This window comes from Heptranchias perlo, chromosome 19, assembly GCF_035084215.1.
Source record: "Heptranchias perlo isolate sHepPer1 chromosome 19, sHepPer1.hap1, whole genome shotgun sequence".
NCBI lineage: Eukaryota > Metazoa > Chordata > Chondrichthyes > Hexanchiformes > Hexanchidae > Heptranchias > Heptranchias perlo.
In genome coordinates this window covers 1,567,135-1,585,793 of record NC_090343.1, presented here as the reverse complement: position 1 = coordinate 1,585,793, position 18,659 = coordinate 1,567,135, and the positions used below count along the sequence as shown (strand labels likewise).

General features: G+C 48.0%; 1 protein-coding gene across 2 annotated transcripts in view; it reads left to right on the top strand.

Annotated features, from left to right (window-relative positions):
- LOC137335063 (CMP-N-acetylneuraminate-beta-galactosamide-alpha-2,3-sialyltransferase 2-like) overlaps positions 1-17,613 on the top strand; it is a 34,331-nt gene extending 16,718 nt beyond the window's left edge. For both annotated transcript variants that reach the window (XM_068000144.1, XM_068000145.1), the window contains 6 exons: positions 642-1,057; positions 3,333-3,520; positions 6,064-6,243; positions 9,189-9,234; positions 13,229-13,348; positions 15,731-17,613. In XM_068000144.1, the coding sequence (XP_067856245.1) occupies positions 809-1,057; positions 3,333-3,520; positions 6,064-6,243; positions 9,189-9,234; positions 13,229-13,348; positions 15,731-15,916 (969 nt within the window). In that variant the 5' untranslated portion in view covers positions 642-808 and the 3' untranslated portion in view covers positions 15,917-17,613. The remainder of the gene's footprint in view (positions 1-641; positions 1,058-3,332; positions 3,521-6,063; positions 6,244-9,188; positions 9,235-13,228; positions 13,349-15,730) is intronic.
- Positions 17,614-18,659: the final 1,046 nt, after the last annotated feature.

Below are 18,659 nucleotides of genomic sequence, written 5' to 3'. Positions count from 1 at the left end.
AACGGTTAAAACCTCCGTTTCTTACCGGACTGGAATCTCACACAGGTTCATTCAGCATTGGTTCATTAATATCATCAAATCATCTCCAGGCTATAGATTTTAGAAATATTTATTATACTGAGGTGTCCCTCGACATTACACAGACGTGTTTCGGAATCTGCACTCTCATGCCCGAGTGTTTGATCAGACTTGTTGCAGGAATTGTCTGTGAGGTGCTGCAGGGTTTGAGTGATAACCCGACAACCAAACCACCATGGTCCTCAATTTGCCCGTTTTCTTTCCTGCTCTTTCCCTCCGAGCTGGTGCCCTGTACGATATGGCTCGGTCCTTCACCTGGGATTCTCAACTAATGAATCTGTTGAGTCTTCAGCCAGAAAGACCCCTTTGGGTGACATCTCTCTCTGGGAGCCTTTGAGATGAATGGGATTAGAATCCTACTTGCTCCTGGATGGAGATGGTGACAATGAAACACAGCGTCAAATGGGGCAAGTCCTTCTCTGTGACCCCCCTGACCCCGCCCCGCCCCAGTATTGCTGAGGGGAATGGCTTCCCCCCCGAGAGTATTACTCCCTTTGAAGAGAGCGGAACTAAATAACCAGGTTTCTTCAGTCATCATATTTTATGCTTTTAAAAACTTTCAGCTCAGAACTACTGCTGAAGGATGAAAGAGACCATCAGAGATCGTAGTTTGTGAAGACCTGTCAGTGTTGACTGGGATTTCCACACTATCCACATCTGCAGGAGGACCAGGAGCTGGAGGTTGCAACCAGATTCCCCACTGAGCATCCACCTGCTCAGCAACTTCAAGATGAGGTCTTACAAAACGATAAAGTCCTTTCTTGCCATTTGTTGTTTCGTGTCTCCGACATACATTATCTACCGACTCTACTTAGTGAGGGAAGGACCCCCCTGCATGAAGAAATCTTGTGGCTGTGAGACCTGTATCACGGACCAAGGCGTCTCCCACTGGTTCGACAAGCGATTTAATTCAAGGATTGAGCCACTGCTAACCAGCGATAACCAAAACATCCCCCCGGCTGTTCTTTTGTGGTGGTTGGTGAGTTAAAGTAACATTGTTTTAAAAAAAATTAATTCTCAGGATGTGGGTGTCGCTGGCGAGGCCGGCATTTATTGCCCATCCCTAATTGCCCTTGAGAAGGTGGTGGTGAGCCGCCTTCTTGAACCACTGCAGTCCGTGTGGTGAAGGTTCTCCCGCAGTGCTGTTAGGAAGGGAGTTCCAGGATTTTGACCCAGCGACGATGAAGGAACGGCCGATATATTTCCAAGTCGGGATGGTGTGTGACTTGGAGGGGAACGTGCAGGTGGTGTTGTTCCCATGTACCTGCTGCCCTTGTCCTTCTAGGTTATAGTCCAACAAATTTATTTTAAAATCACAAGCTTTCGGAGATTATCCCCTTCGTCAGGTGAATGAGTGAAAAGGTTCTCAAATCGCATATCTTATACTAGGCTGGGACAGCATCACACCAATCAAAAGGTGTCGTTGTTATTCAAACAGGCCAGTCACGGAGAACAGCACGTCCCAGTACACTGGATATACATTGTGTCAATTACACAGACAGACAGAAAGAGACCCAAATGGCAGAGAGAGAGAGAGAGAATATTAAAAACATAACTTTTTTTTCCCCTTTTTGCTGGTGGGGTTACGTGTAGCGTGACATGAACCCAAGATCCCGGTTGAGGCCGTCCTCATGGGTGCGGAACTTGGCTATCAACTTCTGCTCGACGATTTTGCGTTGTCGTGTGTCTCGAAGGCCGCCTTGGAGAACGCTTACCCGAAGATCGGTGGCTGAATGTCCTTGACTGCTAAAGTGTTCCCCGACTGGGAGGGAACCCTCCTGTTTGGCGATTGTTGCGCGGTGTCCGTTCATCCGTTGTCGCAGTGTCTGCATGGTCTCGCCAATGTACCATGCTCCGGGGCATCCTTTCCTGCAACGTATGAGGTAGACAATGTTGGCCGAGTCACAGGAGTACGAACCATGTACCTGGTGGGTGGTGTCCTCTCGTGTGATGGTGGTATCCGTGTCGATGATCTGGCCAACGTTGTCTACCTCATACGTTGCAGGAAAGGATGCCCCGGAGCATGTTACATTGGCGAGACCATGCAGACACTGCGACAACGGATGAACGGACACCGCGCAACAATCGCCAGACAGGAGGGTTCCCTCCCAGTCGGGGAACACTTCAGCAGTCAAGGACATTCAGCCACCGATCTTCGGGTAAGCGTTCTCCAAGGCGGCCTTCGAGACACACGACAACGCAAAATCGTCGAGCAGAAATTGATAGCCAAGTTCCGCACCCATGAGGACGGCCTCAACCAGGATCTTGGGTTCATGTCACGCTACACGTAACCCCACCAGCAAAAAGGGGGAAAAAAAGTTATGTTTTTAATATTCCCTCTCTCTCTCTCTCTCTCTGCCATTTGGGTCTCTTTCTGTCTGTCTGTGTAATTGACACAATGTATATCCAGTGTACTGGGACGTGCTGTTCTCCGTGACTGGCCTGTTTGAATAACAACGACACCTTTTGATTGGTGTGATGCTGTCCCAGCCTAGTATAAGATATGCGATTTGAGAATCTTTCACTCACTCACCTGACGAAGGGGATAATCTCCGAAAGCTTGTGATTTTAAAATAAATTTGTTGGACTATAACCTGGTGTTGTAAGATTCCTTACATTTGTCCACCCCAGTCCATCACCGGCATCTCCACATCTTGTCCTTCTAGGTAGTAGAGGTCGCGGGTTTGGGAGGTGCTGTCAAAGAAGCCTTGGATCCTACCCCATGACCTGCTCTGACCCTGATCCCACCATGGGATTGGGCAGGAAAGTGGAGTTGAGGTTGAAGATCAGCCATGATCTGATTGAATGGTGGAGCAGGCTCGAGGGGCCGAATGGCCCACTCCTGCTCCTATTTCTTATGTTCTTATGTCTTATGTTCTGACCCTGATCCCACCGATGACCCACTCTGACCCTGATCCCACCGATGACCCACTCTGACCCTGATCCCACCGCTGACCCACTCTGACCCTGAGCCCACCGCTGACCCACTCTGACCCTGATCCCACCAATGACCCACTCTGACCCTGATCCCACCAATGACCCACTCTGACCCTGATCCCACCAATGACCCACTCTGACCCTGATCCCACCGATGACCCACTCTGACCCTGATCCCACCGCTGACCCACTCTGACCCTGATCCCACCGCTGACCCACTCTGACCCTGATCCCACCGATGACCTGCTCTGACCCTGTTTTGTTCTTTAGTAAACAATTGTACAGCGACAATCACTGGTTCTCGTTCTTCTCTTCAGGGTTTACAATCTAAGCATCCAAAGCTGAGCTTTGTCCACAGCAGACTCTTTGAGATCATGCCTAAGTCCGATCCATTAAAGACTGACGATTTCTGTCGCTGTCGAAGGTGTGCCATTGTTGGGAATTCTAAGAATCTCAAAGGATCCAATTACGGGGAGTTGATCGATTCGCAGGACTTCGTTATAAGGTAAGTTTTAAAATGTAACTTTTGGGGTTGATTTTAGCTCCCTCCGCCCGGCAGGAACGGGGCAGTAGAACCCCCAAAATTGGGGGAATACACTTAGCGACACGTTCCCGCTCTATTCCCAGGGGTCTCTGTTTCAGGCAGGAGCCTAACGCTGAGATGCTAATTGGGGTCCTATGAATACTCGGGACCAAAGGGCAGGATGTGCACCCCTCTGCTCACCCATTGGTACATGCCATTGAGTAGCCGAACCAATGGTCTTTAAAGGGCCGCTGAAGATGCCTCGGAAAGGTAGGTTTTCATTTTAAAAAAAACTCTTGTGGGGTCAGTTCATCCCGGCCCCCTAAAAGTCTTCTGGCCTGATTCCAGCTGGTCTGTGACCCCCCTCCGAGATTGCCCCCTCCCCCTCCCTGAGGACAAAATTTTCGGCACTACTCAGTGTGAGAGTCGGTGAAATCCCTCTCTCCCCCCACCACCCAATTCCACGCCCAGGGTTAAAATCGACCCCAGTCAGTCTGTTCAGTGGGGCGGAGATACAGAAATCATTCTTCTGTTAAATATTATGGGTTTCTCTGACCGTCTCTGGGAGCTCTCGAGAAGGATCGCTTGGAGAGCGACACGGTAAATTCTCGTTTTCACCGCTTGGCGGAGCAAATCGCCCGTCCGTTATAGAGTCCTTCTGTTGTAGAGCTCACCCGTTATACAGCCCTCCTGTTATAGAGACCGCCCATTATAGAGACCGCCCGTTATAGAGTTCGCCCGTTATACAGCCCTCCTGTTATAGAGACCGCCCATTATAGAGACCGCCCGTTATAGAGACCGCCCGTTATAAACCTCCATTCCATTGAATTAGTTCGGGGAGGGGGGGTGTGCGAGAGGTACCATGGGGCAGGGGATTTGCTCCGGCAGATTACCACCATGCCGTGATAACGAAAATGTATCCCACATTTTCCCCCAATTTGCCCCTCATCCTCTCCTGCAGTGACTGAGGCTGGGCTACCAACAGCCGTACTGCACCGCACTCCCCCTACGTGAGCCCAGATTATAGTCTGGAATTTCTTACGATTTCAGGCGATGTTCTGCTGTGCGGGGAGGGGGGAGGCGCAGGATATGGGGCAAAGATCCGTTTTGCCAGATCCCTGCCCATTTTTTCCAGCCCCCAATTTCCCAGTGCTGCCGTAAGCGGCCAACAGCCCATCCACTCGGGGAGGGGGCGCTCAGTGCCCCGCAGCAGACCTGTGTGACATCCTGCGAAGAATTTCCCACCTCCCCGCATGCTGCTGCAGGGTTTTAAAGATTGCAGCAGCAGCACCATTTACTGGCCCCCAGATGGGTGAGCTCACAATCCGAGGCTGGGAGCTCACACTGGGCAGCTAGACGGCTGGACGTCCCACCCAGACATACCACACTGGGCAGCTAGACGGCTGGACGTCCCACCCAGACATACCACACTGGGCAGCTAGACGGCTGGACGTCCCACCCAGACATACCACACTGGGCAGCTAGACAGTTGGACGTCCCACCCAGACATACCGCACTGGGCAGCTAGACGGCTGGACGTTCCACCCAGACATACCCCACCGGGCAGTTAGACAGCTAGACATCCCACTCAGGCACACTGGGGAGTTAGATGGCTGGACGTCCCACCCAGACACACCACACTGGGTTTGTGGGTGTTGCCAGACTGGTTTATTGTTGGAAAGAGAGGGGGAGCAGTGAGCCTATCTCTACACATGTAGATTTTACAGTGGGAGTTACTGATCCAGAACAGGGACCATTCATCAATAAAAAAGGCCAATTTCTTTTAAAATTTATTCTCGGATGTGGCAAGGCCAGTAATTATTTCCCACCTCTACTTGCCCGGAGAAGGTGGTAGTGGCCTCCTTCTGTATGATGCAACTGAAGGGCTTACTAGGACACTTCAGAGTCAACCAACTAGGGTCACATAGACCCAGACCGGGGAAGGACGGCAGGTTTCCTTCCCTAAAGGACATTAGTGAACCAGTTGGGTTTTTATGACAATCTGACAGCTTCATTGTCACGGTTTACTGAGACCAGATTTTTATTTCTACATATATTTGATTTCAATTTTTTATTTAAACTGAATTCAAATTCTCAAACTGATGTGGTGGGATTTGAACTCATGTTTTCTGGATTATTAGTCCAGTAACATAATCATTATACTATCCACTGTCAGCCGTTCATGGGCGACCGGTCTGTGGGATGTTGACTCAGTTGGGATTTATTGTTGCTTCCTCCCTTTTCCCGCTGTCCAAGGGAATTCTTTTACGAGGCTGGGCCCAGGGATCCAGAGACCGAGTGAAAGACCAATATTACAGAACAATGAATTGATTGGCACCATCAGAAATCCTGTTGAGCTATTCTTTCTGTTACTGTCGCTACTCATCACGTCAACACGTTTGGAATTGGGATCTCACCATGTGGGGAATCTCGAGCACAGTCCCAGCCCATCATTCCTTGTACCTTCACCTGCGAAGACTGTGTGATCCTGTCTGAGGCAGTAACTCTTCGATTCTTTTACTTAGGATGAACAGGGCAGTGACCAAGGGGTATGAGTTGGATGTGGGCAAGAAAACCACCCATCACTTCATGTACCCAGAGAGCGCCCAGGATCTTGAACCCAACATTCATCTGGTGCTGGTCCCGTTTAAACCTCGCGACATATGGTGGTTTTCAAATGTCCTATCAAACGGAAACAGCGCGTCGTAAGTAAAAAGTAGCCCGACAAAGATGTAGTGACCATCTGGAGGGGAGCCCTACGTCTCACTTAACATGTCCATCTGGAAGGGGAGTCTTACGTCTCACTTAACATGTCCATCTGGAAGGGGAATCTTACGTCTCACTTAACATATCCATCTGGAAGGGGAGTCCTACGTCTCACTTAACATGTCCATTTGGAAGGGGAATCTTACGTCTCACTTAACATATCCATCTGGAAGGGGAGTCCTACGTCTCACTTAACATGTCCATCTGCTGTGGAATTGGCTCTCTCATAAACATCAGTGGATATCTGACTAGGGCGTATGTTAGTACTCTAAGGTTCAGTACAGATGGAGATGGTTGAAGGCAGCGTGTGACACGGGAGTATCCTGTCTTTGAAGGCAGCTAGTGCAAGGTGATGGGAGAAGTGGATTTGGTTGGTTTCCATTTGAGGACAGGGTGAACTTTGCAGAGCAGTAAATGGGTTGGGTAAGATCTGTGACAGGAGAGATTGTAGAGGATGTGAGGGAGGAGCAGGGCTCGTAGATTTTTAAAAATTTATTCTGGGTTTGTGGGTGTCGCTGGCAAGGCCGGCATTTATTGCCCATCCTGAGTTGCCCTGAGAAGGTGGTGGTGGGCCACTGGTAGAGTTTGATACAAGTGAGGGGCTTACTAGGCCCCCTCAGAGGGCAGTTAAGTGTCAACCACGTTGGTGTGGGATTGGAGTCACATACAGGCCCAGACCGGGTAAGGACGGCAGGTTTCCTTCCATTAGTGAACCAGTTGGGTTTTTATGACAATCCGACAGCTTCATGGTCACTTTTACTGAGACCAGATTTTTTAAAAACTGAATTCAAATTTTCAGACTGCCCACGGTGGGATTTAAACTCACACACTCTGAATTACTAGTCCAGTAACAGAACCACTAGACTACCATTCTCAGTTCTCCTGGATAGCCTTCTGCTCAGCCCCAACTCCTCCATACTCTGCAGTTTCTCCTCTCACTCCCCGAGCCCTCATCAAGCTCATCTCTTCCATGAAACCCAACACCTTCTCCTCTCTATCCCCTCCCCACTTGGCTTCTGACCACTCCAGCACCCTGAGACAACGCCCGACGATTTCACTGTTCTCTCTTCTTAAATCCCAACTTGCATCATTTCGCCCCTCACCAACTATTAGCCTAAATCCAACCCCTCCCTTTCCACCCAATGCCCTGAACTGCATCACTGCCATTTAGCTCCGGACTCTCCACTCCCGCCACTCGCAGCTCAAATTCCTCCTTCTGGTTTCCATTACACCCACAACCTGCTCACAGTCTAATCCTCAACTCTTCTCCTAACTCCTGTGCAGTTCCATCCCCCTTCCTAGGAACATAGGAACAGGAGAAGGCCATTCAACCCCACGAACCTGTTCCGCCATTCAGTTAGATCATGGCCGATCTGTACCTTAACTCCATTTACCCGCCTTTGTTCCATATCCCTCGATACCCTCACCCAACAAAAATCCAGCGATCTCAGTTTTGAAAGTTTCACTTGTTCCCCCAGCATCCACAGCCTTTTGGGGGGAGAGAGTTCCAGATTTCCACACCTCATTGTGTGGAAAAAGTGCTTCCTGATTTCGCTCCTGTAGAGTGCGTTGAGGTGTTTTTAAAAGTGCTTTATACGTTGGTGTTGATGGTCTCTGCACTATCCTTCTTTTACATAAAAACATAAGAAATAGGAGCAGGAGTAGGCCATTCGGCCCCTCGAGCCTGCTCAACCATTCAATAAGATCATGGCTGATCTTCGATCTCAACTCCACTTTCCCGCCCGATCCCCACATCCCTGATTCCCCGAGAGTCCAAAAATCTATCGATCTCAGTCTGGAATAGTACACACTGCACTGACCCCTCCCTGGTGTTGGTTCATTGTGTATATTACACTGGTAGTACACACTGCATCGACCCCTCCCTGGTGTTGGTTCATTGTGTATATTACACTGGTAGTACACACTGCACTGACCCCACCCTGGCGTTGGTTCATTGTGTATATTACACTGGTAGTACACACTGCACTGACCCCTCCCTGGCGTTGGTTCATTGTGTATATTACACTGGTAGTACACACTGCACCGACCCCTCCCTGGTATTGTTTCTGTGTATATTACACTGATGGTACACACTGCACCGACCCCTCCCTGGTATTGTTTCTGTGTATATTACACTGGTAGTACACACTGCACCGACCCCTCCCTGGTATTGTTTCTGTGTATATTACACTGGTCGTACACACTGCACCGACCCCTCCCTGGTGTTGTTTCTGTGTATATTACACTGGTAGTACACACTGCACCGACCCCTCCCTGGTGTTGTTTCTGTGTATATTACACTGATAGTACACACTGCACCGACCCCTCCCTGGTGTTGTTTCTGTGTATATTACACTGGTAGTACACACTGCACCGACCCCTCCCTGGTGTTGTTTCTGTGTATATTACACTGGTAGTACACACTGCACCGACCCCTCCCTGGTGTTGTTTCTGTGTATATTACACTGGTAGTACACACTGCACCGACCCCTCCCTGGCGTTGTTTCTGTGTATATTACACTGATGGTACACACTGCACCGACCCCTCCCTGGCGTTGTTTCTGTGTATATTACACTGGCAAATATATTTCAATATAAGTAAGTGTGAGGTGGGAAGAATAAGGAGGCCACATACTGTTTGGATAATAAGAGTCTAAATGGGGTAGAGGAGCAGAGGGATCTGGGGGTACAGATACACAAATCACTAAAAGTAGCGACTTTTATATGCTGATGGTGGGAGATGAAGAGGGGAGGGAGGAGGCTTGTGTGGAGCATAAACGCCGGCATGGACAAGTTGGGCCGAATGGCCTGTTTCTGTGTTGTAGACTCGAGGTAACTCTATAACTGAAATGACCCTTTCCTTCCCTTGTTTCTTCGCTTCCAGGAGCTACACGAGATTGAAAAGATACATTAAAGTGGATAAAGACAAGGTGAGACAATCTGTTCTTATGTTCATCACAGTATCCCACTAGGTACAGCACAGGGGGGAGGCCATTTGGCCCATCGTGCCTGTGCCGGCTCTTCAAAAGAGCTATCCAATTAGGCCTGTTCTTCTACTTTTTCCCCATTGCTCCGTAAATGTTTTCCTTTCAAGTATTTATCGTATCATCGAATTATAGAAATTTACGGCACAGAAGGAGGCCACTCGGCCCATCGTGTCTGTGCCAGCTGAAAAATAACTCCCTATCCACTCTATCTGGGCTCCTCATAATTTTATACACCTCAATTAAATCTCCCCTCAGCCTCCTCTGTTCCAAAGAAAACAACCCCAGCCTGTCCAATCTTTCCTCACAGCTAAAATTCTCCAGTCCTGGCAACATTCTCGTAAATCTCCTCTGCACCCTCTCTAGTGCAGTCACATCTTTCCTGTAATGTGGTGACCAGAACTGTACCCAGTACTCAAGCTGTGGCCTAACTAGTGTTTTATACAGTTCCTGCATAACCTCCCTGCTCTTATATTCTATGCCTCGGCTAATAAAGGAAAGTATCCCATATGCCTTTTTAACCACCTTATCTACCTATCCTGCTACCTTCAGGGATCTGTGGACATGCACTCCAAGGTCCCTCACTTCCTCTACACCTCTCAGTATCCTCACATTTATTGTGTATTCCCTTGCCTTGTTTGCCCTCCTCAAATGCATTACCTCACACTTCTCTGGATTGAACTCCATTTGCCACTTTTCTGCCCACCTGACCAGTCCATTGATATCTTCCTGCAGTCTACAGCTTTCCTCCTCACTATCAACCACACGGACAATTTTTGCATCATCTGCAAACTTCTTAATCATGCCCCCTAGATTAGATCAAGTGGCCTCCTAAATCATTAATCTATATTACAAAAAGCAAGGGACCTAGCACTGAGCCCTGTGGAACCCCACTGGAAACAGCCTTCCAGTCACAAAAACCCGTCGACCATTACCCTTTGCTTCCTGCCACTGAGCCAATTTTGGATCCAATTTGCCACTTTCCCTTGGATCCCATGGGCTTGTATTTTTTTGACCAGTCTGCCATGTGGGACCTTGTCAAAGGCCTTGCTAAAATCCATGTAGACTACATCAAACGCGCTACCCTCATCGACCCTCCTTGTTACCTCCTCAAAAAATTCAATCAAATTAGTCAGACACGACCTTCCCTTAACAATCCCATGCTGACTGTCCTTGATTAATCCGTGCCTTTCCAAGTGACGATTAATACTGTCCCTCAGAATTTTTTCCAATAATTTGTTCACCACTGACTGGCCTGTAATTACTCGGTCTATCCCTTTCTCTCTTCTTAAACAACAGTACAACGTTAGCAGTCCTCCAATCCTCCGGCACCAGGCCTGTAGCCAGAGAGGATTGGAAAATGATGGTCAGAGCCTCCGTTATTTCCTCCCTTGACTCTCTTAACAGCCTGATTCCCTTTTAAAAGGTATTATTGAATCTGCTTCCACCGCCCTTTCAGGCAGCGCATTCCAGATCATCACAACTCGCTGCGTAAAGAAATGTTTCCTCATGTCGCCTCTGGCTCTTTTGCCGATCACCTTAAATCTGTGTCCTCTGGTTACTGACCCTCCTGCCACTGGAAACAGTTTCTCCTTATTTACTCTATCAAAACCATTCATGATTTTGAACACCTCAATCAAATACTAGCTCAATTGCTAAATTTAAATCTGAGATAGATAGCTTTTTGGCAATCAAAGGTATTAAGGGATATGGGCCAAAGGCAGGTATATGGAGTTAGATCACAGATCAGCCATGATCTTATCAAATGGCGGAGCAGGCACGAGGGGCTGAATGGCCTACTCCTGTTCCTATGTTCCTAAATTTCCCTTTAACATTCTCTGTTCTAAGGAGAACAATCCCAGCTTCTCCAGTCTCTCAACATAACTGAAGTCCCTCATCCCTGGTACTATTCGAATAAATCTCCTCTGCACCCTCTCTAAGGCTTTGACAGCCTTCCTAAAGTGCGGTGCCCAGAATTGAACACAATACTCCAGCTGAGGCCGAACCAGTGTTGTTTAAAGGTTTAGCATAACTTCCTTGCTTTTGTATTCTGGCTCTATTAACAAAGCCCAGGATCCCGTATGCTTTTTTAACCACTTTCTCAACTTGTCCTGCCACCTTCAAAGATTTGTGCACGTAAACCCCCAGGTCTCTCTGTTCCTGTACGCCCTTTAAAATTGTTCCATTTAGTTTATTTTGCCTCTCCTCATTCTTCCTACTTCACATTTCTCTGCATTAAATTTCATCTGCCATGCGTCTGCCCATTTCACCAGTCTGTTTATGTCCTTCTGAAGTCTGTTACTATCCTCCACATTGTTTACTACATTTCCGAGTTTCGTGTCATCTGCAAACTTTGAAATTACACCCTCTATACCCAAGTCCAGGTCATTAATATATATCAAAAAGAGCAGTGGTCCTAATACTGACCCCTGGGGAACACCATAGTATACTTCCCTGCAGTCTGAAAAACAACTGTTCATCACTACTCTCTGCTTTCTGTCCCTTAGCCAATTTTATACCCATGCTGCAACTGTCCCTTTAATCCCATGGAGTTTAATTTTGCTAACAAGTCTATTATGTGGCACTTTGTCAATGCCTTTTGAAAGTCCATATACACAACATCAACTGCACTGCCCTCATCAACCCTCTCCGTTACTTCATCAGAGAACTCATCCACACGTTAATGTAATCGTTACACACACAGATACAGCAACATGTCCATGTGACTGAGGTACGTGTGTCTAGGTGTGAAAACAAAAGTGTGGATATGCAAGTGTATGTTGGGTGTACAAATGTCAAAATGCATGTGCTTATGTGTATCTGTTTTTTTTATTCGTTCATGGGATGTGGGCGTTGCTGGCGAGGCCGGCATTTATTGCCCATTCCTAATTGCCCTTGAGAAGGTGGTGGTGAGCCGCCTTCTTGGACTGAGTGGCTTGCTGGGCAATTAAGAATCAACCACATTGCTGTGGGCCTGGAGTCACATATAGGCCAGACCGGGTAAGGACGGCAGGTTTCCTTCTGTAAAGGGCATTAGTGAACCAGATGGGTTTTTACGACAATCCGGTAGTTTCATGGCCATCATTACTGATACTAGTATTTTAATTCCAGATTTTTTATTTAATTAATTGAATTTAAATTCACCACCTGCTGTGGCGGGATTTGAACTCATAACTCTGGATTTTAGTCCAGGCCTCTGGATTACTAGTCCAGTAACATAACCACTATGCTACCGTACCCTTATGTGGTGTGTGTTTGTATATATATATATATATATGTGTGTGTGCGTATCTGTGTGTGTGTGTGTGTGTGTGTATCTGTGTGCGTGTGTGTGTGTGTGTGTGTGTATCTGTGTGCGTGTATCTGTGTGCGTGTGTGTGTGTGGTGTGTGTGCGTGTGTGTGGATCTGTGTGTGCATGTGTGTGGATCTGTGTGTGTGTGTGTGGATCTGTGTGTGCGTGTGTGTGTGTGTGCGTGTGGTGTGTGTGTGGTGTGTGTGCGTGTGGTGTGTGTGCGTGTGTGTGGATCTGTGTGTGCGTGTGTGGTGTGCGTGTATACAGAACATAAGAACATAAGAAATAGGAGCAGGAGTAGGCCAATCGGCCCCTCGAGCCTGCTCCGCCATTCAATAAGATCATGGCTGATCTGATCCTAACCTCAAATCTAAATTCATGTCCAATTTCCTGCCCGCTCCCCGTAACCCCGAATTCTCTTCACACCAGCATGGTCTCTCTGACTAAGATTATTCCGAGAGTTCAGATGGTCCTCCTGGAATAGGGTTTTCCCTCAGTGATCTCTCGTGTTGGCCAGTAACAGTCATGTTTAATCCAAGGTCAAACTTTTCATTTGTGCTCCAACCAAAAAACCTTAGACGTTGAACGACGAACATTACAATCTCACCAGGTACAATCTATAATATCTCACATTACCATCCCACCAGGCAGCCATCTTTCATCCGGCCTTTTTCAAGTATATCTCCGATAGTTGGACTGAACATCATGGGAGATATCCCTCCACTGGTATGCTTGCACTGATCTTTGGGCTTCACATCTGTGATCAGGTAAGACCAGAGAAATCGAGTGCTGATTACTCCAATAGTCCGTCACACTTATCTTCCAACAAGACTGTAAAGAGACTCATTGCGATTCTCTCCACTACACAGAAATTTTAATGGGGAAGTAAAGAATAGAGGGAGTAACTTTTCATTAAAAGAAGAACAGAAAATGCTGGAAATGCTCAGCAGGTCAGGCAGCATCTGTGGAGAGAGGAACAGAGTTAATATTTCAGAGCGATGACCTTTCACCAGGTTTATCCAGTGGGCAGCACTCTCGTCTGAGGGAGAAGTTGACATGATGTAGCTCTGCACCAGGTCCCGAGCAGGTCGTCCAGCCTGGCACTGGGACGGTGCTGCCCTACAAAGGTCTCGTTCTTTGGTCCAGGTTAAGCTGCGACCCATCAGTAGACCTTCTTCTAGGACCCGACCAGCATTTCTCCCTCACCACCAAAATCAGATGAACCCGTCACTCACCCCATTGCTGCTTGGAGGAGCCGCTTTGCACAACGACTGGTGCAGTTGCTCTCGTAAAAATCCACTGCATTTCAAAGTCATTCATTGTACACAAAGCATTTCACGAAGATGTTTCTGAAGTTCTCTAAAAAAGAGAAGACTAAGAGGTGACCTGATGGAGGTCTTTAAGATTATGAAAGGGTTTGATAGGGTAGACGTAGAGAAGATGTTAGTGGGGAAGACCAGAACTAGGGGGCCATAAATATAAGATTGTCACTAATAAATCCAATCGGGAATTCAGGAGAAACTTCTTTACCCAGAGAGTGGTGAGAATGTGGAACTCACTCCCACAAGGAGTAGTTGAGGTGAATGGAATAGATACATTGAAGGGGAAGCTAGAAAAGGAATAGAAGGATATGCTGATAGGGTGAGATGAAGTAGGGAGGGAGGAGGCTCGTGTGGAGCATAAACACCGGCATAGACCTGTTGGGCCGAATGGCCTGTTTCTGTGCTGTACATTCTGTGTAATTCCATGATAAGTCGCAGTGTAAATACCCACTCACATGTTGGGATTTGGCCCGTCTGAGGTTATGGCCCAAAGTGCAATGAGTAGAATTAGAGAGAGAGAGAGAGAGAGAGACAGAGAGAGAGAGAGAGAGAGAGAGAGAGAGAGACAGAGAGAGAGACAGAGAGAGAGACAGAGAGACAGAGAGAGAGAGAGAGAGAGAGAGACAGAGAGACCTGTCCCCTGAATGATATTACCAGAGGCAACCTGGAGCGAAAGAGCAATTTACACTTTGAAAGAAAGATTGAAGGATCTTTCGAGGTTTATTAATCATTTGGTGCCCTTATCGAATGTTAATGCGTCTGTAGTGAGTCGGTGACATTTCTGATTGGTCCATGTCTAATCACATGATACCATGGACCGGAACACACTTAATATTTTTTATATTTTCTAATTTTATTTTTAGAGTTCTAATTTTTAAAATTATTTCTAAATACTGTGGCCTAGAAATTCGGTGTGAGCTGGGAGCAATTCCTGGGCCTGGATGGATAGGCCTGTGGCACACGTAATATTGGGCCTCGGGCCTCATTACCATCGATCAGGCGGGCTGCGGACACCTAACGGGCGTTCCCAGAGAAGAGGACTCGAAGATCAGGTCACTGAGAGGGGGTGATCGGGGTTGAGGGGAGGGGGCCGAGGTGGCGATGGGCGATGGGGGCAAGAGTTGGCCTGCGTGGTTTCAATGTGGGGTCAGGGAGATCACTCCTGCTCCTCCTGGCTCTACGCTCAGGTAAGGATATTTTTGAACACATACCTTGTTGCATGCGGCCTGCACCAGTCCCTTTAAGGACCACCTGTTAGGCTGCACGTAGACCTGGTTTTGCTGAACAGACCTGGCCGGGCACCGAATGCCTCAGGTGAGCCCAATCTTGCAGAGGAGGCCTGAAACAGGAGATCGGCCCCTTATTCAAACATGCCTGCACCAATATCCATTGCTGGCTCGCAATGAACACGCAGTTCCTGCCCGCCATATTGGAGGACATTTAGCGCCCGAGAAATAGGTGCTGCCCGGTCAAATTTCTAATCCACTCTCTTTTATTGAGAAGATGGTAAATCTGTGACTTGCCCACTGGTCGCGGACACGATGGGCCGAAGGGCCTCTATCCGTGCTGTATAACTCTATGGTAAATCTGTGACTTGCCCACTGGTCGCACTACAATCTCTCCAAGGCTTTCTCTTGCTTCCAACTCTATAAAGGTCAAAGTCCTGAGGCATTGGCCTTAGGTGAGCAGGTGGCCTGGAGCCTTTGTCACTGCTTCTCTCAGCTAGGTGCTGACAGATACTTGATGTGTTGTCCTCCTCGGCTCCATCTGTAGGGAAGTTCCCATTGAGGATTTTGCTGCCATTAACTATCCTGTTCTCACCAACAGCTGTCGGTGTTTGGCTATGGTATGGACAGTAAAGGCAATTGGTACCACTATTGGGAAAATAACCGATTAGCTGGAGCTTTCCACTTAACGGGAGTGCACAATGCCAGCTTCGAGGCCAAAATCATCAGCCGCTTGGCAGAAATTGGTAAAATCCAGCTATACAGGGGCAGACGTGAAGCTTCCTGAATTGACCAATGTGCAGCCTTTCAACCCGTGTGTCAGACTGGCAGCGTTTCACAGGACGAATCAGCTTTTCCGGATTGGCAGCTGACAATATGAACCAATCAGATCAGTCAGAACGCACAGCTGGAGGTTGTCAGAACCAATCAGAACAGTCGGGAGGAGAACTTAAAACTGATGGAACGAATTTCTTTTCCTCCACTGTTGGCTGTGCACAAACCTGAGGCAGAAAGGTTTTAAGATGAGCGGATGGTTTTTGAGAACCACAGTTCCGGGAGTTTTTATTTAGTCTCTGTCCCCAAACAAGAGGTTATATAAAAAATGAGCTGCTAAAATGCACCATGCTGCCCCTCTAGGATACTCGCCCCAGATCGCTCTGGATTACTCGCCCCAGATCGCTCTGGATTACTCGCCCCAGATCGCCCTGGATTACTCGCCAACTGTCTGATAGTCAGTGCTTTGGGAGCCGGGTCAGTTGCTGCTGACAAAGATCGTCTGCCTGTAGTGCAGGATATCTAGAACAGACATCCAAGGCCTATAGTGCAGGATATCTAGAACAGACAGCAAAGGCCTATAGTGCAGGATTTCTAGAAGACAGCCAAGGCCTAGAGTGCAGGATATCTAGAACAGACAGCCAAGGCCTAGAGTGCAGGATATCTAGAACAGACAGCGAAGGCCTATAGTGCAGGATATCTAGAACAGACAGCGAAGGCCTATAGTGCAGGATATCTAGAACAGACACCCAAGACCCATAGTGCAGGCTATCTAGAACAGACAGCCAAGGCCTAGAGTGCAGGATATCTAGAACAGACAGCGAAGGCCTATAGTGCAGGATATCTAGAACAGACAGCGAAGGCCTATAGTGCAGGATATCTAGAACAGACACCCAAGACCCATAGTGCAGGCTATCTAGAACAGACATCCAAGGCCTATAGTGCAGGATATCTAGAACAGACAGCCAAGGCCTAGAGTGCAGGCTATCTAGAACAGACAGCCAAGGCCTAGAGTGCAGGATATCTAGAACAGACAGCCAAGGCCTATAGTGCAGGATATCTAGAACAGACAGTGAAGATCTATAGTGCAGGATATCTAGAACAGACAGCCAAGGCCTATAGTGCAGGATATCTAGAACAGACAGCCAAGGCCTAGAGTGCAGGATATCTAGAACAGACAGCCAAGGCCTAGAGTGCAGGATATCTAGAACAGACAGCCAAGGCCTAGAGTGCAGGATATCTGGAACAGACAGCCAAGGCCTAGAGTGCAGGATATCTAGAACAGACATCCAAGGCCTATAGTGCAGGATATCTAGAACAGACAGCCAAGGCCTAGAGTGCAGGATATCTAGAACAGACAGCCAAGGCCTATAGTGCAGGATATCTAGAACAGACAGCCAAGGCCTAGAGTGCAGGATATCTAGAACAGACAGCCAAGGCCTAGAGTGCAGGATATCTAGAACAGACAGCCAAGGCCTAGAGTGCAGGATATCTAGAACAGACAGCCAAGGCCTAGAGTGCAGGATATCTAGAACAGACAGCCAAGGCCTATAGTGCAGGATATCTAGAACAGACAGTGAAGACCTATAGGGCAGGCTGTGGAAAACCTATTTAAAAGCCTTTGTTAAAACAGGAATTTGATAAGAATGTATTAACATGTTGATTATGAACTCACCCCACTGACTTTTAAATATAATTATATAAACATCAGATATATGTTCTATTTAATTCTGAATGCAGTAGGTTTCTGCGGGGAATCCCATCACCCTTTGCTGGGCTATTAGACTAAAATCCACATTAGTTCTCAAATATGTAAGTAGAGAGATGCACAACACCAGAGAAATCTCCCCCTTATTCCTTTAATTTAAGGCTGCAGCAATCACTACAAAGAAAACAAAAAAATGACTGGAATCCTTACACACGGGAGAGGTCAACTCTCAAACATGGAACCCACCAATCAAACAGAACGGTAGCAACAGGGCTTTAAAGAGACAGTATCCGTTTTGGCCGTCGTGCTGAGACTTGTGTTAAAAACCCTCAGAAACCAAATTCTTGCAGCTCAAGAAACTTTTGTGTCATCTCCAGCCGATTGGAATCAGAATGAGGTCGGAACTCTCCGATTCTTTGCTTCAGAGAGAGTGCACGCCCGATGGTGTCACCACAGTGGTAAGTGTGTGTCAGTAGAATAAAGCCCTGACTCACGTGGAGACCTCGAAACAGAAGGCCTCTCATGGCCAAATATCAGGTCAATTGTTGTACTTGAGGATTTCAATTGGAAAAGCAAAATGGAGTTTGTCCCAGTAATTTGCCCCTGTGAATATTAACTGTACACGGCCTGCTGCAGACGGTGCGCGCGGCCTGCTGCAGACGGTGCGCGCGGCCTGCTGCAGACGGTGCGCGCGGCCTGCTGCAGACGGTGCGCGCGGCCTGCTGCAGACGGTGCGCGCGGCCTGCTGCAGACGGTGCGCGCGGCCTGCTGCAGACGGTGCGCGCGGCCTGCTGAAGACGCTGTGCAGGAATGAAGCAGAACAAAGATTTCACATTATTTTAATCCAAACATTATCACACATGTTCACTATTGGATGAGGAGTTCACTCTGTGGGAGCAATGCAGCACCTCCACCAATAACAAGCGGGAAGTGTGTGCTGCAGAATTCACACAGAGGTGAGAGAGCCGTCCCTCGTGAGGGACAAGAGTCGCCTAAATCACTGGCACCTTTCAGGTTCAAACCAGACCACTGAGCTGTCAGACCCTGT